Source organism: Cottoperca gobio, chromosome 22 (assembly GCF_900634415.1).
Source record: "Cottoperca gobio chromosome 22, fCotGob3.1, whole genome shotgun sequence".
NCBI classification, from domain to species: domain Eukaryota; kingdom Metazoa; phylum Chordata; class Actinopteri; order Perciformes; family Bovichtidae; genus Cottoperca; species Cottoperca gobio.
The window spans coordinates 21,010,925-21,036,216 of record NC_041376.1 but is presented as its reverse complement, the minus strand read 5'-3'; the positions used below and the strand labels follow the sequence as shown (position 1 = coordinate 21,036,216).

At 40.2% G+C, this 25,292-nt stretch overlaps 1 protein-coding gene across 1 annotated transcript; it reads right to left on the bottom strand.

Annotated features, from left to right (window-relative positions):
- Nucleotides 1-8,493: 8,493 nt before the first annotated feature.
- Nucleotides 8,494-13,982, bottom strand: si:dkey-87k14.1 (leucine-rich repeat transmembrane protein FLRT2). The gene is made up of 2 exons (XM_029461397.1): nucleotides 13,385-13,982; nucleotides 8,494-11,718 (listed from the first exon to the last, which is right to left on the bottom strand). Exon 2 carries the CDS (start codon nucleotides 11,263-11,265, stop codon nucleotides 9,250-9,252), a length of 2,016 nt encoding a protein of 671 aa, XP_029317257.1. The 5' UTR covers nucleotides 11,266-11,718; nucleotides 13,385-13,982; the 3' UTR covers nucleotides 8,494-9,249.
- Between the last annotated feature and the right edge of the window lie 11,310 nt (nucleotides 13,983-25,292).

Here is a 25,292-nt window from a genome sequence, read left to right as displayed (position 1 = left end):
TGCTTAATGTGCAAACAAACCCGCTCTGGTTTCAAGAGAAGCCATTTGGAGCGGCATTTCCAAACGACGCATCCAAAATTCAATGGAACTTACGCACCTGGAAGAGAAATTAGTAAATAATAATAATTATTATAATTATAATAATTATAATAATAGCAGCTTTCTTCTTCTCTTTCTGGAAAACAAAGGCTCAAACACAGGACAACTAATACAGCTGAACGATTATCTGAGGCATCTTTTGAGACCGCATGGATTTTGGCTCGGGCAAAAAAACCTTCTCAGACTCAAAAGTTGTGAAAGATTGTTTTTTGGCTTCAGCAGAAATATTGTTTGTAGAGTTTGACAACATCATCCCAGTATTAAGATAATCCTGCTTTTATTGAATGTATTGGTGCATTGCATATTGTATGTTCTGGCTGGGATGACAGATTAATAAGCAGACATGCTTTTTATGACTGGATGTTGCTTTTCATACTTTGCGGTAATAGTGGCTCTCCTATTGACTTTGTCCTATCAATGCGGCTCTTATGTAAAAAATTGTGAAGACCACTGCTGCAGTTAGTTCACTGTAAGTCGCACTAAGAGCGTCTGCTAAATGACAGCAGAACAGTTTACAGCCTGCTACAAAAAATGTCTCCAAAAGTAATATGCCAATGACAACTGTAGTCGCTGAATTTTTACACAACTCATCTGTTTTTATTATATTAAGGCTTAAAGTTATTCATAATTAAGGGCGTGGTCGCTTTGAGTGACAAGTTGGTGCCATCACTGCTGGCTAGATTCTAGCTGTCTGCTCTGGATATAATAATATAATATAATATATAATATAATATAATAATATGGATGGCTTTGCGGTTAAAACAGATCCTCTAACAACTCCAGTTTTTTCGATAGATGAAATCCTAGTATTATTTTATTTGTGTTAGCAGTAACGAGCAGGGATCGGTGTAGTTAGCCAGTTTATTAATAAGACATAATGAGACTTAATGTTAGAATTTAAGACGCACAGCTGTGCTAGCGATGCTAATGGAAGCACCAAAGTCAAAACTTAATAGAGAAGTATGAAAATCAAGAGTGATAATACTTTTGAACTAAAGGCATCTGTGTGAGGTTGGAAAATAAAGGTTTACCAGGTTAGTTAGTTAGGTAATGTTATGCAATGTTAACCTGCAATCTTTACATTTACCATTCATTTCATGCTTATGTTTGTTCAGTAGTTTGTATCTTTAGTAGTAAATTATTCCTTCACTCTACTAATTGATTACAGTGCCATGCTTATAGCCTGAAATATACTCTACTACATATACTGTATACTCTATATTTCTCCATATTACTCTGATTTTCCTGTAGAGTATCATCTAGGGATCAATCAGCAAAAGATTAGCTAAGCCAAGCTGCCAGAGACCGGTTTGTCTTGTTACATGCCATATATCTTGCCATTGTGATACACTGTCCTCTATTAGAAAGGTCGACAGTAGAGAGTGACACGAAACATGTGAGTAGAAATAAGGGGATGACAAACACAGGTTACAAAGGTTTCCGGCTGGATATCAGGGATACATTATATGTGTCCCAGACATGCCAGGACAACTGCTGTGACACATTAGCCCCTTTCACACTGCCTGTTCAAGACTGCTGCGCCATTATTCTGCTTTGCTGTTCTGTACAAAATGTACTGAGCCGGCAGTGGAGGCAGGGCTGAGCTCTTACACACACACACACACACACACACACACACACACACACACACACACACACACACACACACACACACACACACACACACACAGATCGGACAGCAGAGCATGGAGGCCACTGTGAGCTGAGAAGTGTAATGCCGCCTTAAGACCGACTTGAGCCCTGGGTGAGAAAACATAGCCTCTTTATGATATACCCAGAGAACCGAGGACCCAGAACACAAAGAGTTAGGTTAAAGAAGAAAATGGGTTTATTGTAACAGCCTCTGCACTCTCCCAACGATAGTTCACGTAAGTTGCAGTCTCCCATTCACCTCTGGTATACTTTAGACAGCCATAGCATGCTTGCATGGTGATAGAGTCTACTTTTTATGTTACACATTATTTCTAAATTATTATTAATATCATCAATTTATATTCATGCTTTCTCTACATACAACAGTATCTTGTGCATTTAATAAATATGTCGAAAAGAAATGGGTGCACAATAATTGTATTAAATTAATACTAATCAAGAGAAGTATTGTACCTCTGCTAGCTACATGACTTTGTACAGTGTCATTTTTGAAAAAAGCAAACACTTTATCTAACCAACAAATGACACCAAATATGGTACCTACCCAAAATGCGCATACCAGTTATGTGTACCTTATCTCAGGAATACATTGTTCATATTAAACCAAATGTGGGATGCATTATTGCTGACATTTATTGTAGCTCCACAAAAATGTTCTTTGCTTTCCTATGTACCTGATCGATATGCCTTAGGTTCCAAGTTAAGGTCCAGTGTTTGGACCCTGGTACACTTGATTCCAAGTCTGGTTGTATGTTATTTGATATTCAGTCATTTGCACATGTAAATATAATAATTTATCACATTTATAGAATCTGGCTCTTTATGCATATGGCTCACTCTCACTGTGCTGCAGTGATGCTGATGAAATTCAAGGCCTTATATCAATATAATGCTGTTGCTGTATGAATTAAATATTATCCACAATACCACTGAAGTGCAAACATTTACTTTAACATTGATGAAATGACTGAGCCACGATGTTAGGCTGTAACACCACCGAACTACCCTCCACCATGCAATTCATACATTGTATATAATAAATGATTCCTTTATTTCTCAGTTTCAATAATTAATCAATGCAAGAAGATACAGGGACAAGCTGGGACAACATTTTACCACCGATTTCCCTGTGCACGCATTTTCACCTCTACCAAAGCAGCAGAGAGAGGCAGTCTATCTCAGGTGAAGTGTCATTATGGTTGGTGAACATCTTTCAAAATCCAGTGAAGTTCCAGAGATCAATATGTGTGTGTGTCTGTGTCTGTGTGTGTGTGTGTTTGTGTGTGTGTGTGTGTGTGTGTGTGTGTGTGTGTGTGTGTCTGTGTGTGTGTGTGTGTCAGAAAAGGGAATGGAGGCTCTTAGTGGCTCTCGAATGCAATTTAATGCAGGCTGACCAAAGTAATGACCAGAAGTAATGGAAGCCAATCGCTCCTTAGAATCCGAGTGCTATTTTATTTAACCACTATAAATTAAAGAGGAAAAGACACCTGATTCACTCCACTACTACTCTTGGTTTAAAAACATTTACAACATTATACCCGCTGATTTCCTTTCTGTGATAAAGTACATTTGGTTGGTTAAGGTACTACAGGTGCTATTATATTGTAGGTATATTGCTTTACAATCAACTGTGAAATCCTCAATTAGTTCCGATAAAGATGCCTTCACATCGTCAGCGGTAAATCTGCTCTGCACTGGCTGTGCTATGTTTTTCTACAGCGAGTTGGGCGACATTGCACATTTAATCATCCTGATGATGAATTTGAATATAACCTGAAATTTTTGGACTTGCAGACTGCTTTCAATGTATTCATATGTTTAAGGTTTCCTTTGTCATTCATTGTACCTGAATTATTTTGACAATAGTTTTGTTCCATTTTAAAAAAACCGCAATGACCGAAAATATAGGAGTCTAATCTCCTTACTTATGATACAGGTTTTTATTCATCTATCTTTTATTGGTTTTAGAAGTCTGTGAATGTTCTACATCGTGCTAGTATCCCACAGGTGGAACGGTGGATGGTAAAAGGTAAATAGAGATAACATTTCCCATGAGCACCATCACTCCTTGAATTCATAGTATGCTATTTTTCCACTGTTTAAAATGGTCTCATAGTCTGACACTTCCATTTAAGTTATAACAGCAGCAAACTCTTTATTTTCAGTGTATTAGAGAAAAGTTGTTCTGGTGATAAAATCTTAGTTTAGCATCTTTGAGTCAACTCCTTATATTCACAGAACTGTAGTGGATGAAAACATGTATGAATCTGGTTAAAATTTACTTGAGTCATATGACAGATCTGGCTGCTCATCCTGTAAAAATCACGTCCACCGAAAATGTTGACGGTTCTGTTCACAGCTATTCAGAGGATTTGAGAGGGGTGAGCTACATGATGCGGCAGAAATGAATGAAATATACACAGCTTTGTCCAAAAAGAAAAATCTCTATTTACAACCATAAACTCTGAAATGAATTAATTTAACAACACTTAAGAGGCTACAGCCATGCTCAGTGAGGCTGTGCTAAGGTACTCCTCTGAGCTAATTCAGCATGCTAACATGCTAACAATACTGATGTTTAGCAGGTATAATGCTTATCAACATGTTTTGCAGTTATTTTGTTATAAAACAAAGTATTATACAAACTGAAATGTTGACCTGATGATGGTGCAGATGAAAAGTCAAAGGATCGCCAAAAGATTCCTCCTCAGGGGAACATCATTGTCTGTACTTCATGGTTTTCCATCCAATTTCCAATAGTTTTGAGACATTTCACTCAAAACCACTGGTTAATGTCTAAGCACAAGATTGATAAAATAATAAAAGAGGCTCATCCTTTTAAACTGTGTCTAAAGGTATTTTAGGATTAATAACAGGGCTGCAACTACCAATAGTTTTTTATTAGCGATTATCTTTGCAATTAATCAAATAACTATTTGTTCTGTTGGACAGAAAATAGTGAAACATGTCCGTCACAATTTCCTAAAGCCCTGTCTAATATCTTCAAACTGTTGTTCTCCCATCCAATCTTACAACAAATATTTGCTTGAAAATGGACCTTAAATGACTATTAAGCTATTGAGATCAGTCTTTTAGGTACATGTAAATTATGACATGGTACTTCCTCTCAGCACTTAGCGACTTTGGAAGGATTCAAAATCAAACACATTTGTCTTCATTTGCAGAAATACTCTAAAAATAGTATTCAGTGTTTAATCGTCACACATCCATTGCCTGTCTGAGAATACCAAATAATGTCAATGAGGAGACGGTGTTTAAAGCAAATTATTAAAATATGTGATCATCAGCTGAGTTAAAAAAATCAATCAATCAACATTGTCAATAATGATTTAAAAATATATCACATTTTACCAAACCAAGTAATGAAATATAAAGTTTGTTCATGTAAGTCTGGCTACCTTGAGTGTATATAGTTTTCATGGTATTGGAACATAACTTAATATGGTGATGAGGATTCCTCCGTGGAGAAGTTAACAAGGGCATAAACCACCATTAAAAACAAACTGTGGGTCCTGCTGAGACAAAGATTTCCATTTGATTTGTCGAACTCAGACAGCTGACACCTCACATGAGCCACATCTGGACTTTGGGATGCATTTTTACAATGACCAATAATTATTACAACATATATATATGACTGTGAGTGTATTACATTTAAAAGCACATCCTTAGAACCATATCCTTTAAGGATAATTAGTGCAAAATCCACATTAGATGTTAAATGATAATTCCAGTTTATCACCAATTGGATGATACATTTTGCAGTTTTTATTTAATTTCAGTCACTTCTGATAACATTGTATTCTCCAAAGTATTTGGATACTTATATATTAGAAAATGGTGGCATTGCTAAAAAGATAGAATACACAAGCAGTCAGACAGTCTGTTGAATAAACCAGCTAATTATCCACACTATCTAAACCACCTTAGGGGGTCAAAGTTGAAGCAGGAAGTAGGTCTGTAAACTGTAATGGATGTTTGGGTAATTGTTTTATTGTTCACCTTCACTATACATTTAACAAACCTGGGACTGTCTTTACAAGGTGTCTGATGATCTGCACTGCTTGTGTTTCTTGTGACCTGCCTGACTTATTTTCTGATCTCAGCAATCAACATGGTGAGTCCAGTATTATCATTACTGATAGGAAGGTAGGCAAAAACTACAAAAACAACACCCAAGTTGTAATAAACCAGAAATATTATTAAGATGTGGCAAACCAAAATGGTTTTCTCAGGCGGGTGGCTGGCGTCTCCCTTAGAGATAGGGTGAGAAGCTCAGCCATCCGTGAGAGACTCGGAGTAGAGCCGCTGCTCCTTTGCGTTGAAAGGAGTCAGTTGAGGTGGTTCGGGCATCTAGTAAGGATGTCACCTGGGAGCCTCCCTAGGGAGGTGTTCCAGGCACGTCCAGCTGGGAAGAGACCCCGGCGAAGACCCAGGACTCGGTGGAGAGATTATATCTCCTCACTGGCCTGGGAACGCCTCGGTATCCCCCAGTCGGAGCTGGTGGATGTGGCCCGGAGAAGGGAAGTTTGGAGTTCCCTACTGGAGCTGCTGCCCCCGCGACCCGACTGCAGATAAGCGGTAGAAGATGGATGGATGGATGGATGGATAACTGGCAATCTTAAACTTTGGTTTTGAAGGGAAGCTACAGAATTTTGCAACCATCTTTGCTGTCTTCTGTTTCATGTGTCTGTGTGTATCTAAGACACATTAGAAAGATCTAATAGCTGCTTCGCTGGCAAAACATATGGATCTGTGGCAGAAATATTAAACACTGTCCAACACAGTATATACAGAATAAAGTAGTCGGAGTAATAAGATCAGTCTGTCCCAGAGGCAATTCACCAAGGAAGTACAGCATCATCTCTCACAGCTGAACACAAAAAAAACAAACACTGCCACTCTGTACAACCCACATACCTCAATCTCAAAAGTTTTCAGTGGAACAATTTTGTCCCAAATAAATAATTATATGGATTCTGATATATTTGCACTTGTCTGCGTCTCAAGATTCGAGAAATGCAATTTCTGTGCAAACAGCACGGGTCTTCTAAGGCTTTCCAAAAAAAAGAATTTCGGCTTTATGGTCACAAACTCTTGTCTCTGAGTCTGGCAGAAGGTAAAAACACAAGTACCCCACTGAATAGTTATTGCAGCTAACAGCACTGATATCTACTTTAGAAACAACTTGCTGGATAAACATATGAGCTGGTAAGTCGACCTGGGGTAAAGATTTGTTTGTCCAAAAGGCTACCACTTGTGGTGAGAAATACAGGTTTTAGTCATTTATCCCTTCAAGAAACTTAAAAGCAGAGCAGATCTTTTAAAATATAGACCATTTGAAGAGGGGACAGACGTCTCAAAATTGCAGTACAGACCATAGACATGCTTCATATCATTACAAAGTTTGTCCCCTGACGAGACGTCCCTCTCTGCCCAGTCGACTCGAAAACATGTTGTCATTGTACGTTTCCGTAAACCAGGGACACGTTCAATTTAAACATCTTTGCAAGTGACGTAGTACAACATGCGACACACAGAGCGAGTGACGTAGTATATCGACTGTTATTAAAAGTAACATGCTATAATAATGAATATAAAGAGGGGAACGTGTATTTATAGTGGGTGGGTAGGTTTATTCTAAACCTGACCAATCGTTTCACAGCGTTAATAACAGTGTGAGGCTAATATGAAACATATTTGAACCCTTGATATTGTGTTTTTTTTGCAAAAACTTCTAGCTATTGGTTTGTTAATAACCACATTTGAGGGATGCTTATCGTGTCATTGTTTATTTAAAAACTAATATTGGCTAAAATGTTATTGTTTTATTTAGTTATTGTCTTTTTACTTTTTAATGGTTGACACAAATCTAATCAGTTTATTTGGGGGGGCTTGAATTTGTTTCAGCTTCCAATAAGGTGCGAGGCAGAAATTATAAAATAAGTTTTGCTAAACTGGGGGAAATGACCCTTTGAGTGTAATAGACATAACTCATGTTTGCTTCATGTATCTGTCATAATATAACTGGGCATCCCCTTCTAAGTGTTCACATGCTCCTGAACCCTGCTTTTAGGCATCATTCACGACGTGTAGCCCATTTCACAAGTTCTACTTTGTTTACACTCTGTTCCTCACGCTTTGCGACATATGTTTAGACTGCTTTGGCGAGTGGTTCTCATGTGCATGCACATAGTTCAGAAGTGAGGCTGCTGTAATATGGGTTTTTGTTAAGTAGACTTCGAATGCAATCTCTTTGTGACTTTTGAGTTGCACTAGCCATCCTCAAAGGACCCTATCCTCTCCAAACCTCTTTTACAACAGTTGAGCTCTCCCACGTGTGTTTGCTTTTAACAGTTGGAGTCGGTGATCATTCTAGGACAGATCATGAGGGATAAATTCACTTTTGGAGATATGTTTTTAATTAAATGTGTAAGGAGGTAAATAAATAATCAAGAACAAGAGGTTTCCTCAACAACAAATCAATTGAATGTATATACAGTTCACCTTTTGTGCAAAAACACAGATTCAAAATTGTAAGCTGATAACTTCAAGGCACACATATATATATATATATATATATATATATATATATATATATATATATATATATATATATATATATATATATACTATTTTACCATAACATTATTTTTGCTGAACAAAAGGAAAAGAGTTGGTTCAGATGTGCTTTTTTGCTACTCTGTGACACCCACCATCAAACACAGCTAGCATTATAACATGACCCCTTAACAGTGATAATGTATTAATCTTGAAAAGCAGGGGAAAGCACTGCGGCCTGCCACTTCTGTGAATGTTTAATGAGTGTGACCTTTACATTTCTTTTTGAAGCAGAGAAAAATCACATTTGCATAAAGAAATGTCTTCTTCCTAGAGCAGAAATCCAATAATGTGCATCTCTATGACTGTAGTGGCTATTAAATAAATGTGACATATTACTGTGATGACATGATTAAAAACATAATCATGGGAAAAGTGTGGTGGACTGTATGTTTTCCAAAGAACTATGCCCTCTTGTGGTAAACGTGGCTAATTTGTACCTGTTTCCTTCTCTTCATACAGCATTCTACCAGCTGTTTTCCGTACTGCAATGATGTACTGCAGCTACAGTGTGGATTCTGTATCTGTTGTGGTTACATTATACAATGCCTTCAAAAGCATTCACTATTACTGAAAATCCAAATGAAACCTAGCCTCTATACTTATAAATGTATCCTGATTGTACATGTCTCTGTGCAAAGAACTCAAACAGCACAACTCCAGAAACCAATAACTTATAAATCCAATATTGTTATATAAAAAATACTGTTCAGTTCGTTGTATAAATAACATTTCTTGAAGTTTCTTGGGTTTCAAATAATATTAACACTGTGCAGTGTCCAGTAAAGTGTGGGTAGTGTTCGGTAAAAATGCTTCTTATGCTCACCGAAACCATCATGTGCCACAAAAGTCTGCATCCTGAACATTGTTCTTGCAGTAAACTGTGCTGTTGTCCTCCAGGCAGTCTCGGAAGCCGATGCCCCCATTAGGGGTGTAAATAGGCTGAATGCGGAAGTCTCCCTTGAGGAGTTGTTCATTGTTAAGTGAGACTATCTGAAAGCTAGTCTCAGTCATTTCCAGGATGGAATTATCTTTCTTGGTGCCTGCCTCACAATAGTCATCTTTTCTCCGACCCTTGTTGTATTTCCACTTGGTGGATGACTTTGAGCGGGTCTTCTTGTGCATGTGCCAGCAGAAGATGCTGAGGAGTGCTACCAGCACCATAATGACAGCCCCGCCAATCAGCCCAGCAAGTAAGAAAGGTGAGCTGGGTTCCTGTTGTGTGGCCTGCTCAGGCCCCGACGGTCTTTTGTTGTTGTCAGGGCTGAAAGAGGCCGCCATGGTCATTGCCTCAGTGCACACAGTATCATCTTTGGGCCGGTAATTATTGAATGCATCCAAGGGAATGACACAGATCCGATAGGTGGACTTTGGCTCCAGATTAGCCAGTCGGATCCCCCGGTGATCCCCACCCACTATCCTCTCCCTGACGGTGTCCCCTGTCAGACTGGGGCCCATCCTAGCCCAGGTCACCTTGTAGGCAGTGACTGGAAAAGCGGCCACCCAGCTGACATGGATAGCTGAGCCATTCAGTATGGCAAATGTGACCTGCAAAGTCTCCCTCCTGGGGTTCAGAGGTTGCTTAGTCCTCAATCCCCCCCCTCTGGTTGAATAGACTGGGTAGAGGGTGGGGGATGTGGCGAAGGGTTGCCTGGAGAAGGAGGAAACATACTGAGTGACCAGGGGGGAGTCTGAGGAAGGTGACAGGGATGGGATCAGAGCAGTAGCAGCTGGAGAAGTGGACAGTGCTACTGTCGCTGTGCTCTGTGGGCACTGGACCAGCTCAGCACTCAGCTCCCTGATCACCATGCCCCGGAACTTTTCAGGTTTATGGCACATAAAGCCGCGCACATTAAGCGAGGCCGGTAGAGATTTAAGCCATGACACCACCCATTTGATGCTGCAGTCGCACAGCCAAAGGTTGTTCCGAACAGTGAGCTGTCTTAGACTGATGAGGCCATCAAAGACCCCCTCTGTCAATGACTGCAGCTGGTTGTTAGAAATATCCAGCCTCTCCAGCTTGTGCAGCCCTGCAAATGCTCTGGCAGGGATCCCGTTTATCTGATTTTCCTGAAAGTTTAATTTGACGAGCACCTCCCCTGGGAGGAACGGTGGGGGGTATGTGAGTGAGTTGCGGGCCAGTGACAGCTCCCTGAGCGTTACTAGGTCCTGAAAGGTCCCTGGTGCAATCCCTTCATCCGTCAATAGGTTCCCGTCCAACAGGAGGCGCTGCAGGCGGGTGACATTCCTAAATGCTTCCTCTGCAATAACTGCAATCCGGTTCTCGTCCAAACGCAACTCTTTTAGATCATCTGGAAGACCAATAGGAACACTGCTCAGGTGGTTTTTAGTGAGAAAGAGCATCTTCAGGCTTAATGCCTCACGGAAGGCCCCTTCCTCCACCCCTACAGTAGAAATGGAGTTATCATCCAAATGCAACTCCTCCAGCCAAAGAAGCTGAGCCAGAGCCGCTCTGGAGATGGTCTGAATGTTGTTTTCCTGCAGATGCAGAACCCTTACATTTTTGGGCAGGTTGATGGGGAACTCATCCAGCTGGTTGCCATAGAGATACACAGTTTCCACAGAAGCCACGTGATGGAGCTCCAAGGGAAAACCAGCGTTATTAATTTGGTTGTTGTGGAGGTAAAGGGTCTTATAACCCTCACCGATTCCCAGAGGCACTGAGGTCAGGCTCCGCTCGTTACAGTAAACAAAGGTGCGATCACATCGGCACTCCTCTGGACAATTTGTGGCCCGGGAGAACTGGAGGTGAAGGCCTAACAGTATAGGTATCCACGGTCTTAAAAAGGAGGCCCAGTCTTTATTCCATAAACGCCACTGTATCTCCATTTCATCAGAAAAAAACCAGACACCCAATCAGAGAATAAAATACAAGAAATTAAGATTTGAAAAATCCAACAGAACAGTCATTGGATTTTGGCTGTTTGCTTAATAACAACAACATGTCCAGCCTGGTACAGAAGAATGCCTTGAGTAATCCCTTGGCAATAAGTTGTCCTAAACATACCCAACACAAGAGCAATGGTCTCATTTAGCAATATGATTCCTTCACCGGCCACTGTCCAATGAGCTTGGAGACATTAGTAAAGTTCATCACATTTTCACCCTCTCTTCTCTTTCACCAGCACGAGGTCTCTTCACAGCGCTCGATGCTTACAGAGCCATGTACAACCCACTGGAGGGTTATCTTTAGACGCCTTCTTCCTCACTTCTGTTCCTTTCACGTCTCACACTGCTGGTTCCACAATAATAAAGCTTATCTCTGACTTTGGATCCAGAAACCTGTTGCAAAGAAAAATAAAGGGGAAATCAGTCTTTTTTTCCTCCTCAAAATGCATGCTTTCCAGTAAAGACCAAAGGATTTATTTTCCGATTATATCCCACAAATGTAAAGCATTGTAGATACAGAGAGCAGAGCAATGTGCATACAAATGACTTACAGCTTTGTTACATACTCCTCAGGCACACAGCTAGTGGAAAAGGATATTTGAAAATATACTGAGGGCAAAGGTGTGGGAAAATGGTGGGGAAAAAACTAATGTAAGAAGATGTACAGATTAGATCCATAATTTAAAATTGAAACATAGATTAAGCAGCTTCAAACTTTTTTTCCTTCCCTAGTTGATAACCAACAAATTGACAAAAACTTCATTCAAAAACAACCAAAAGCAGAATGTGAGCAATGAGGTGTGATGAGAGCTAGTGTAGGAGACAACTGGCTGACTGATGAGCACCGTGAATCTGTTACACAATCCGGCCCTGTGGGATAGTGTCCTGCCCCACAGCACAAGGGAACACTCTTCTTTAGGGTGAATTATCAAGGGGTTAACGAGGGGGTGTCAGATGATGTGGCAGATACACACTTACCACAGGACTTACAAAGCCAATTATCAGCTCCTAATCAATGCTAAATTAGACTTTGCATTCCTCTCTTTGCTGGATTCATTGCGTTTAGCTGTGCTAGAGAAAAGGAGGAGGGCTGCATGGTGATGAACGCAGCCTGTCAGCAGAGATAAAATGAGACAAATTTCTTGCACGGGGACAAAACTAAGATCGATGTGGGCCTCTCAAAAAGAGGAAAGGTGCTACGGTGCCTACAAGGTCATAAGAATGAAATAAAGTGGAGATATTTCCTACAGCATCAGTATTAGTTGCCCACAAACAAAAGCCTCATTATTTAGGTGAATTAAAGAAAAAATATCAATAAAACTGCAGCACATGAGTTTACAATCCAATACAGTCCCTGCAAAGGAATTGATGATAATGTATTAGTAGTAGTTGTTAGCTTGCTGCGAGACTTGATTAATACAATGGTACCAGGCAGCAGCAGCCAATTGACAGATTGCATTGACTTGTGGCCAAGGCAGTTCAACAGTTATGTAATGTTCCTTGAGGGGGCAAACAAGGCATCAAACTGAGTCCAATTATGGTGAGTCCAATCATCTCGTTTTTTATCAGCAGGGTCTTAACCATCAATCCTATGATATGTATTCATGTGCTCCTGTAAAAGGTAGCCTATATGAAAGAAGACAGTATTTGCTGTTTAGCAGCACTGTCCCAGTTTGTAGAATAAACTGTCCGGTAGTTAATTTGGTTTGTGCCTTGAGAGAGAGTGCAGTCCATGTTAAGTATAATACTATAATCCATGAGGACCTATCTATTGTGTAGCAGTTGTTTGTTTGTTTTTGCTTTCACAAGTAATAACAATAAAGTGAGTGATGGTATTGATGAAAAAATGAATGCCCATAAAATTATTACAACAGGGTCCTAAATTGGTACAGGCTTTTCCGTTTATTTCTGGCTGTAAACCGTCTGTATGTGATTTGTTTTCTCTTTTCAGTATGTGAAAGGAAATATGAATATGTGAACATGGGAATACAAATTAATGTCTAGGTTGACAAAATATATGATTACCAGTCCATTCTACATTAATTTTCCGTTTGCTTACCTTCAGGAAAGCAGAAAGTCTTGCTGCTGTAAATCCAGCCTGTCCGCTGGTTTCTCCACCAAGACCGGGCACAAAGTCTGCATTATGCCCGCTGCGTCCGCTCCCAGCTCCCGCCGCTGCTTGGGACTGGTCTTACTTGGTTTTCTGATGGCGAATAACTAGGGCATTATGCTGAGTTGGCCATGTCCTGAGCGAAGCAGTCAGAGAGGAAGGAAGTTCAGGTCACCAGCGATCTGCTCCGCATCTTCCCCCCGCCTTCCTCAAATGCTCCCCGACAGCCTGAGACTCCCGGCCGGCCGCGCTGCTCCGGAGCTGCGGGTGAAGTTCCTCCGCTGCCCTCAATCGAGAACAAGAGGACATGAAGCACAGAGGAGAGGAGAGATAGAGGCTCCCAGCCTGACCCCCGCCGCTTCACCGATAGCACCCCGGAGTATGTCCATAGTCTGGGTAAACTGTTCCAGAGACTGTCAGTTCCTTCATGGAGCCCCGAGTCTCTCTCTCTCCCTCTCTCTCCCTCTGCCTCTCTCTGTCTCTTCCTCTCTCCCTTTCTCTCTCTTCCTCTCTCTCTCTTTCTCTTTCTCTCATTTGGTGGAGGTGTAGAGATGTCTAGAGAGAGTGGTAGAGAGAGAGAGAGAGAGCGAGAGAGAGAGAGAGAGAGAGAGAGAGAGAGAGAGAATGCGTGTTATTATGTATGTTTTCTTTTTACATACTTTTTTGACCGACAACTGAAATGATTGAACTTAATACATAATTACGTATTGACATGTATTGTCACTTTTCATATGCACAGACTTTGCTTAAAACCAACAAAATGAAAGGAATATTAAGAGTTCTGGGCTCTTTTGGATTTAATTTGTTTGATGTGTGCTTACATTGTGTACAGGCATACACGATGGTGAAGAAGCCCCTCTTGTATTAAAACGGTGATACTACTGGCTACGACTTTCTTTTGATGTGGAGATGGCAGACAGTGTTCCATTGTTTGTCAAACACTATCTTATTTTAGAGGGAATGATTGAATGTTATATATATATTGTTATAATTATTTTTTATTTGACCTCTCTATCGATAAGTGTGTGTGTGTGTGTGTGTGTGTGTGTGTGTGTGTGTATATACACACACACACACACACACACACACACACACACACACACACACACACACACACACACACACACACAGTATATACAGTACCAGTCAAAAGTTTGGACACACCTTCTCATTCACATTGACTGAGAAGGTGTGTCCAAACTTTTGACTGGTACTGTATATACTGTAAAAACACACATTTAGGAGAATATTTATATATATATATATATATATATATATATATATATATATATATATATATAAGTCAATATATATTGGAAGATAAGATCCAGAATGTAAGATAACTTGATTTTACTAAATCAAATCAAGTCAAATGTATATATTAGGGCTGTCGAATTAGCGCATTAATTACGCAACAAAAAAATGTACGCAGATTAATCGCGCTGTTAGATTTTTTTTTCGTACCATCAGAGAACTTCAAGCTGAAATATCACCTCAACGCAAAGCACTTAGTAGCTCGGAGCTAGCTAGCACCGCCACTGATGCTAAAGTGAGCGACCCGTCTCGTCATCTCTCGATCAGGCGTTCAGACACAGAATGAGCCGGTCTACCTGAGACACATTACAACTCCATCACCAAATGTATTGCAATGGACTGCAGGTGGTAGAGGACAGGGGGTTAACGGAGGCTTTACACATTGCGTCAAGTGACACAACTTTTAAATCGCCACAACATAGGCTATTGTTTATTGTGCAATGAAAGATTTTATGCCCGATTTGAAATTGCACTTTATGTCAAACTGTTGGTCTGTGTTGTCTAAGATAATTGTGGCATACAAGATATTGGAGAAATAGAAATAAAATACATGTTGACCAGTATATATGGGTTAGATTGACTCATTGATTCACTCATCTTCCAAAATCCATTTGAATATTTTGAAATGCTTCTCACAGCAAATATTGATATATGCGATTAATTTAGATTAATTCATCACAAAGCTTGTAATTAATTAGATACCTTTTTTTAATCGCTTGACAGCCCTAATATATATATATATATATATATATATATATATATATATATATATATATATATATATATATATAATATATATATATTCTATATTATAAGTCTCTTGCTTAGATCCTACTAGTGTTTCTACTACTTGCACCTTTGTCACATGCTATGGACAATTGTAGAATAATTGACTACAGTGAAGACACACAGTCACATCATTTCAGGACATTCCCATCATATTACAGAACAACATGTGTGCTGCAAGATCATAATAATATAATTGTGATGACTTGTTAGTCATTACTGAACAGTGTATACTAACTCTTCAGCCACACACACACACACACACACACACACACACACACACACACACACACGCACACACACACACACGCACACACACACACCCTCTATTCACAACTCTCTGGGTTTGAACGCTCGCTGCCAAACATCACATCTGCCGCTGCCTCTTGCCTTCAATCTATTAAATTAAAATTCAGGCTAAATCTGCCTGCAGCTCATCGTGGTGTGTGTGTCTGTGGCCAGCATGGCGATGTTGGTTTAGCTCTGCTTGTTTGTGCCGTGTCACTGTAATCTGGCTGCTTGCGACCTGGACAGCTGCTCGGAGGGTTTAGTGCAGTAATGGATTACCTGGATATGTCACTGGATTACAGGGATCTGTTTAGAAAACAGAAAGTAAATGTGCAAAACCACTTTTTTTAGTAATAATGACTAAAACACACAGTAAGTAATTAAGTACATTGCCTACTTTTTATGTCGTGCCCAGTTTTCCCAAAGAGCACTCTTGATGTTAAACAGAAACAAGACAAACATTTTCTTAGAGGAGGGATGTTAAACATGATAGAAAGACGGGTTTAAGTTTATAGTGTCACAGCTCCGACCAAATATAGTGCTACTGCAAAAACTCTATATTATTTAACACTTTCACAAAATACATACAAAAGAGAAATGAACTGGTTGTTGGCACAGCAGCGAATCCCCTGGCAAAATACGATACTATTGTACAGTATATCCACACAGATATTGGAAATGTAATAGTAGCTATGGTAGACAGGAGTTATTTGAAGATCTGAAGATGAGAGATGAAGATGAAGATATAAACTCTTTTAGTCCAACTCGTTTTTAAGCAGACTGCACTAATTAAGAAAAATGAGCAAAGAAAGAGAGGGTCTCTGCCATGATGGGCTGCACTGCCTATATTTCCACCACTGGACCAAGGTCATGTCTATAGTACTTCTTTATGGGAATATGGGGGATTTAAAGGGCCACTCCACTTATTTTACACATGAAAGCCACTTTCCTATGAGTTCATTCCATATACAATTTAATAAAACCTTGGTTGCTAGCCGCGTCACGATTCAATATGAATTCTGAGGCTGTCAGATTGTACGATGGATGTCTAATGACTTATAGAGCTACAATGTAAATAGAGAGAAAAACAGATGTAAGACACTTCATGATCTCAAGTCATCCATCTGTGCACTCTCATGTTTTGAAAAGGTACAATAGACAACCTTTGACTGCAGTCAGTCGCTGCCTTGGAAAAGAGGAAAGCGCAAAATGCTGGAGCATTACGCCAGCTGGAGAGTGTTCTGCATTATTTCAAGGCATTCTGATTGTTTGGTTTGTAGACCTGGTTGGTAGTAGCAGTCGCTTAGTGTAAGAATTTGGTCCTAAACTTTTAACTCTGTCTGAATTTCGACTCAGAGTGGGAACTTTAAAAACCAAATAGCCGACTTTCATCAGGGATAAAATGACTGAAAGGTTCTATGGTTATCACCAGGCGCTGAAAGAGCTTCGTCAAGTCTGAGGAAATAACTGTGATGATGTTACCAGAGTTATTTCAGGTTGGGCTGAAACATTTTCAACAGAAACCTGTGCTGAAAAGACATTGCCTGGGGAGGACTTTGCATTCCACAAATTACACGTGGCGAGTGTTTTAAATGAAGATTCAATCTTTAAATTTAACTTATTGTAATTATAGAAAAAATTATACTTACATTAAAAGGGATAAAGTATTTCTAAACATGGGAATAGAGAGTTGCATAAGTATTTAATAGAAATAATGGAAAGTTCCATAACTGAGCAAACTTTATACTTAAAATGATTCCCATACAAACAAACTGCATTGTCAATTATGGTTAGAGGGAAACTTATTTCCAGGATTATGTTTATTTTGGACGTATCATGTATATGTATACGTATATGTTTCTAATCCAAGCTGGCATGTCCATGAACATATCAAGGATACGTGATCTTTTTTTCTAAACCTAATCAGGTTTTTTTTTTTCGTTGCAGTTTTGCATTTTTCTTTGTATTTACAATAAAATCATGTTTAAAACTGTATTCAGGGAGAATATACAGTTCCCTTGAAATGTAACTGAAAATGCAGTTTAGTTGTATGGGAACGCCATCTTGTATGCGACAGGCTTGTTTGAAGCAAGTACACAGATCTTGAGTGGAGACCCTAGTGTCAATATGAAAACAATTGAAATATTTGCTTATTTGATAGGTAGAACAAAATTAGTTTTTTTCCCCAATCTCTTTCTGAAAGTGAAAATGAATTTTTGCTTCAATGTTGAAATGTAGTGAGTAGTTTATACCATTTTTAGCTTTTTCAACACCCAAAGAATTCATGAACCTAATGAGGTGTGTCACAAAGTGTGTTTGGACCCAAATGCAGCACACACAAAACCAGGAAGAGTTGGTAATGACGTTTAATATAGCAAGTATAAAAGTCCAAGCAGACAAACCAGTAGGGGACATACAGAAGGTAGGGTCCCGGGCCCCGGCCCTGGGCCCCATCGTCTGATTCCTGATCCTCTACCTGCCCGTGACCTACCTTCTGCATGTCCCCTACTGGTTCGGGGCCAGGGCGGCAGCAGGAAATCAGTCCGGAATGAAGTGCTGGAGATGAGATGGACTGGGACAAGGTGTATTTTTTTCATAATAAATCAATAAATGTATCAATATGTACCCTGACATCATTTGTTGCCAGCAAACATGATATAGAAAAAGTCAGTGTTCACTTGTCAGATGGGGTTATTATCCATAACTAGATGATAACCCCAAAACTAATCTGCGATCGAGGCCTGAGCAGGCTGATAGATTCCTCAGCACCAGGTAGTTGGACACAGTGGAGATGCTGTTCTGATTAAACCATCTGGTCAACAACAGATCCACTGCTGTGCTGACTGTCAACACTGAGAACCCTGACACTACAAAAGTAACAAATTACAGTAATATATTACTTTTAGCAGTAACTAAGTTACATTTTATAACATGTTGCTAATAGAAACCGAATTGTTATTGTTTTAAATGTTTTCATTCACACACCACGTCAGTCAGTCAGAGTGCCGCCAGAAAAAAACTAGCGGGAGATTTTAATACAAAGTGGTAACAACATCATGTGATGCATTAATGGGCCTGGAAGCGACTCCAGTAGCTCTTGGACAAGGCGATGATCTTCACGGTAAAAATGTCAAACAAATAGAAGGTAGCACAAATAGATAATAAAATCAAAGAGACAATGCTAGTCTATCATACAATGGTGGTTAGTGTGGTGATAGCTTGTCAAGATATTGTTGTCATAGAAACAAAGCGTTTCATTCCAGTGTTTTTCTGCCAGAGAAAAGCGCTGTTTAAACACACAGGCTTTTACAACACCGCCTGCAAAAAACTTGACCTTCTGTGCTTTTCATTGCTCGCTACATTACCCTCCTCCATTTTTAGTAATACCAGTCTTCTGCCGTTATTTTGCTGGAAGTAACGCATTTTTGTTTTCCCTGAGTGCAGTAAAGTGGTTTAGATGAATTGGATAAATGGTCAGATCGTGTGGCAGCTTGTGTTTCTTGCCCAATCAAACAATGTTGTAGCAAACCCACACAGTACGGATAGAAATGAAGGCCGAAACTTTGAAGATAAGTCCCATGTTGTCTTTTCTCTTTAATAGATTAGTCAATTAAAATACAAATGACAATTTTGATATTACATTTTTGGATAATTTAACATGTTAGGATGCTAATGTTCGCTAAATAGCACAAATCACAAAGTTTGACAGCTGAGGCTGATGGGAAAGTCATTAGTGTAGTGTGTGTGTGTTTTGCAGGTGTAGTATTTGACCCGATGATTACAACGCTATTACAATTCTTCCTGTGGGGAATATCAAACCATCTAGTAGATTTTGATCCATTTCACAGGATAAGTAAAAACTTTGATCTGCCAAAACCCCCAAATTCTCAGACACAATACTGAGCACATGGCCTCTTTGTGCATAACATAGCTAGGCCTCTGTCAGGAAGCGTTACCCTGTACCACATGGCAAACATTCAGGTCCAGGTCCAGCACGCTGTGTGAAGGTCACGCTGGCAGTGGTGCACAGGATTGTGCCATTTATCCCGGTCAGGAACAATTCACTGTGTCGAATCAAAATAGTTACATAGCCTCAGAGGGCTCTGACTCTCCTCTTGACCCCCTTTGAGTGTGGCGTTTGTAGAACACAGCACTCTGACTGTGGGGGTCTCACCGAGGGGCCTTTAGCTGTTTCTGCCGCCTGTGTAGAATGGTGATTCCTAAAACCTGAGTGCTTTGTTGAGGCCCCAGGCGAAGAAATGACTTTAATAGCCGAACGCTAAGAAACACTGTGTCGACTCTGATGTATTTATTATATATTTCTCAGACAAACTGTATGTATTGCAACAGACACTCCTGTGCTCTGCCTCAACCTTTGAGCATGCAGCGTCGCTGCCTTTCCCCTGCATCTCTTACTATTAATAGAAAATCATATCGCAGGCAGACAGACAGAGCGCAGCAGAGACAACAACAAAGAGGCTTTTGTCAGGACTTGGGGGGGTCGACAGGAGGTTCAATCAGTGTCGGGTTTCTTTAATGAGGGGAAGGCTCAGTCAGGGGTGGATTAGCAAGTAAGAGAAAAACCTGTGAATCTTCCATCTGTTTAGTTAATTCTTTTCATTGAGGAGAAAACTGGTCCACATGTTCTGTTTCAGCATGCTAAATTTAAAATGATTAAATTAGCAAATTTGAGGCACTGATCTACTGATCCAAAGTTAATATGCGTACAAAATTTTTCTTGAGTAAAAATTCTATCAAGCAGCTTTGAAATCCTGTGCAGTGTCCTTCAGGTATCTCTGAAACTAGATTATTAAGTGTTGAATACTTGAATGAGATACTGTATATATTATATATTTCCATACTTTTATGAATGTTCTCTTTCTCTGTCAACATTGGCTGTTTTGTTGGTCTTAAGATTTTCCGAATATAAAATAATCTACATGAAAAACATATTAACATATTGTGAATAATATTTTCATATTCAAAGAATGAACTCATTAAAACATTAACTAAACATTAACTATGCAAACATTTACTGAACTAAGTAAAACAATTCACAAGGAAAGCCATAATATTTTGAGTTAAGAATAAAGTGTTTATTAAGTCCATTCTTGAAATAGTAGCAATGAGCTAATAATATTAATATGCCAACTTTATTCTTACATTATCATGAATCTAGTAATTGCATTTTCTTTTTTTTTATATTTTGACTTTATTCTCAAAATCTCCAGTGGAAATGTTGCTGTTAATGCAGCGTAAAAATACTTAGTAGTAGTTAGTAGTGATGGCGAGATGAAGCTTCATGAAGCATTGAAGATTTCCATCCAATTGGTTCGCTCATGGGCCGAAGCTTCATGGTGCTTCATTTGCTCTACTGCGCCATCAAGTGGACAATAAATGTAAAACTGGCTGCAGTGGATTTAAAGTATCTTTGCCCTGAAAAATCTTTGACGCACACATATAAGACTGAATATAATGTTCTATTTAAAAAGAAAGATTGATGTTATTACGTGTTATTGAGAAGAGAGTGCCTTGAAAAACTGTGGGTTTTTTACGCCTTAAATGATAGTGCAGTTTAAGATTGGACAGAGAGAAGGGGAATGACATGCAGCAAATAGCAGCAGGTCTGTTTCGAACCCCGGGCCGCTGCGGCAAGCATTTGAATGTAGGTCGCCTGCTCTACGAGCTACGCCACCAGGGATGTGTAATGTACACGTTGAATGTAAATTATTTTTTCAACAGATTTAGATTTGGTATCTTTACTTGCTCACAAGGAAGTTGATGCTGGCGTGCATAACAATTGTTTCGCTAGTTGGCTGGCTCCATAATGATCCAATACAAACGCAATACCAAGAACTCAACAGCAACAATGCATACTACGACAACAACAACCCACAAATTTGCGGTTATATAAAGTGTTGATTATGAGGGGGCTCAATTGCGGTTCGCTCCCCCTTATATTTCGAATCACACACCAAACCCGCCACGTGGTACGGCAGGTTCGCGAGGCTTCGAACGTCATCACATACGTCATCAACACAAGCCTCGATACGCGCTTCACAAAAATCTTCCGCAATTACTCGACACACGCTTCGAAGCATCGACACGGAAGGACACATCACTAGTAATTAGTACTTCATTCAAAATGTTATTTCTACTAAAGTGAATGCATGTTAGTACAGTAAGAGAAAATGTATCAAAGTACTTGTACTCATGCAGTGAATCCTGTCACGCTTTATTTGATGTACTGTCATCCATGAAGGTAAAGTAACTATTACTACCACATACAGTGGAGTAAAGGTACAATGTATCCCTCTGAAATGTAGTGGAGAAGAGGTTTAAAGTTGCATATCACAGAAATACTTAAGTCAAGTACAAATACCTCAAAATTGTACTTACTTGATATATTTGTACGTTCCACCATTGAAATTCTCAGACTTGTTTTTTTTTCATCTTTAAACGTCCATTTTTCTCTCTCCCTCTTTATGTCTGTGGGTTTCATTTCACTCTTCCCTTGAGCTGAACCTGAAGTCCAACACAGCAGTCATTCTTCACCTCGCCTATCTCCTCTGTGAGTCTTTTTTTAAAATTTGAAATCAAATTGCATCATTCTTTACATTTAAGCTTGCATTCCCTTTTAAGATTCCGTCTTCATCGACTCCCGGCTGATAATATTTTCATCATTTCCCTCCTCAGCAGGCATTAAAGGGGGCTTCCCTGCCGAGATCTTAGAAGCTTCCATTTACACTCGCTGACGTTTCATTCTCTTATATATTTATTGCATTTTCGGTGGGAAAACAACTCTTTGATTAGTTAACATTGACATCAGGCTCACCTCTGCTTAGGGTGTATTTATAATGCCCTCACATTATAACACTGTTGGTCGACAGTTCTGTAAAATTTGTGTGTGTGTGTGCAATTTAAATTTAAATGCAAACTCTTTTATAAAATGTACGATTTATGCGCTGATTATTGCAAAAATGTTAAATCAGTGATCCTCTAAACATAACCATTGCATATGTTATTGCCAGCGTTATCCTTTTCTTTATTTCAAATTTGAAAATGAAACTGATGACTGTTTCCTGCATGAAAAAAAAAACCGTGGACTTAACTGTATTGTTTAAGAGACAGCAACAGTGCTACCTGTCGGAGGATGAGCCAATTTAATCATAGCTTGAGGCTTAGCCCATGGTGCACTGCAGCATACAGGACTCCCTCTCCCTAATCTGAGTGTCATCTTGTCTGCTGCTGATGTCAACAAGCCAATGGCACTATCTGAACCTGAGAAACCATGATGGATGGTTTTCTGAGGGGAAAATTGGCCACAGAGGACCGTTACGTTTGAGAGTGGCTCGCTGTCTAGCTGGTACTGGGTAACTGGGTTTTATGAAACACTTCCAAGGCTGGTAAGTGTAGAAAAAGGCACTCGGTTATAACTTCCTGTCATTCTGAAGTTTCACCATGTTTTCCATCCAAAACAGTGGCACAGCATTGCTATTCACAGAACACTGGTATACTCAGAGCAGTTTGAATTCGGAAGCTGTTTGCTCCTCTTAAGCAACTTAAAGTACATCTCCATGACAGACTGTATTTTAGTGAGAGAAATCACATTCTCATGGCCTTTTCTTCTCGAGGTATTTAAGTGTTGGTCAGCCAAATAAAGGGTTCAAAGTCTAGCTAGTTTGTACAACACAGTGGTGGAAGAAGTGCTTAGATCTTTTACTGTGATAGAAGTGACAATACCACAGTGTTAAAAATACTCTGTTACGAGGAAAACGGCTGAATTCAAAATGTAACTTAAGTAAGAATACACAACTATTAGCAATAAAAATATATTTTAAGTACCAAAAGAGAACTTTAAATGGCCTATTTCAGAATAATCCATCCATCCATCGTCTACCGCTTATCCGGGGTCGGGTCGCGGGGGCAGCAGCTCCTGTAGGGAATCCCAAACTTCCCTTCTCCGGGCCACATCCAACAGCTCCGACTGGGGGATCCCGAGGGGTTCTCAGGCCAATGAGGAGATATAATCTCTCCACCGAGTCCTGGGTCTTCCCCGGGGTCTCCTCCCAGCTGGACGTGCCTGGAACACCTCCCTAGGTAAATAAAGTCTAAAATCATAATCCAGGTGTGTGTGTCATGTTTTTTATATTTTTATTTTTTTGGTGGCATCGTTACTAGATGCCCGAACCACCTCAACTGGCTCCTTTCAACGCAAAAGAGCAGCGGCTCTACTCCGAGTTTCTCACGGATGGCAGAGCTTCTCACCCTATCTCTAAGGGAAACCCCAGCCACCCGCCTAAGAAAACTAATTTTGGCCGCTTGTACCTGCGATGTCATTCTTTCGGTCATGACCCAGCCTTCATGACTATAGGTGAGGGTAGGAACGTAGATGAGCTGGTCTCTTTTCTCTGTTCGCTGCTGACCAGCTACTGTACGTTGGGTTTTTACATAAAGAGCCAGACTGTAAAACCAAAACAATGAGCTAAAAGATACTGAAGAGAAAACTGCCAACGCACCACCGGTACTCCTTTCACTTCTATCGAGGCTGTCCAGCACAAGCGGTGTATGTTGAGGGCACGCATCATCGTCAGGGACGTCTGGAAACCTTACAGAATATGAAGACATTCATGCTCATGTTCTGAAGGTCCTACGTGGAATACACATTCCTGCTGATTGTCTGTTTGGACGTGGAGTCCTTCTACAGTAATATTGACCCTGGTGATGTATTGAAAGCTTTGCCATAAAGGCCCACAGACTCTGTGTTTATTCTTCAGCTTACAGAATAGACTTTTAAAAATACTTTAAAAAATAAATTGTACTTTCTTTTCCAGGACCAGCTGTACATTGAGGATCAGGGTGCTGCCATGGGGTCTTGTTTTGCCCCTAACTAACCTCTTTTTAGGTTTCTGGGAAAAGGATTTAATTTACCATCAATAACTTTAGTGACAAGATAAAAAGATGGAGGCGGTACATTGACAACATTTTATTGTTTTGGACTGGTTCTGAAGAGGAACTATTGTCCTTTCATGATTTCGTGTTTGACACATTTGTGACACTATCCATCCATCCATCGTCTACCGCTTATCCGGGATCGGGTCGCGGGGGCAGCAGCTCCAGTAAGGAACCCCAATCTTCCCTTCTCCGGGCCACATCCTCCAGCTCCGACTGGGGGATCCCGAGGCGTTCCCAGGCCAGAGAGGAGATATAATCTCTCCACCGAGTCCTGGGTCTTCCCCGGGGTCTCCTCCCAGCTGGACGTGCCTGGAACACCTCCCTAGGGAGGCGCCCAGGTGGCATCCTTACTAGATGCCCGAACCACCTCAACTGGCTCCTTTCAACGTAAAGGAGCAGCGGCTCTACTCCGAGTCTCTCACGGATGGCTGAGCTTCTCACCCTATCTCTAAGGGAGACGCCAGCCACCCGTCTGAGAAAACCCATTTCGGCCGCTTGTACCCGTGATCTCGTT

What these genes read in the sequence shown, in the direction of transcription:
- si:dkey-87k14.1 (XM_029461397.1), bottom strand. Translation starts at nt 11,265, where the DNA reads ATGGAGATACAGTGGCGTTTATGGAATAAAGACTGGGCCTCCTTTTTA.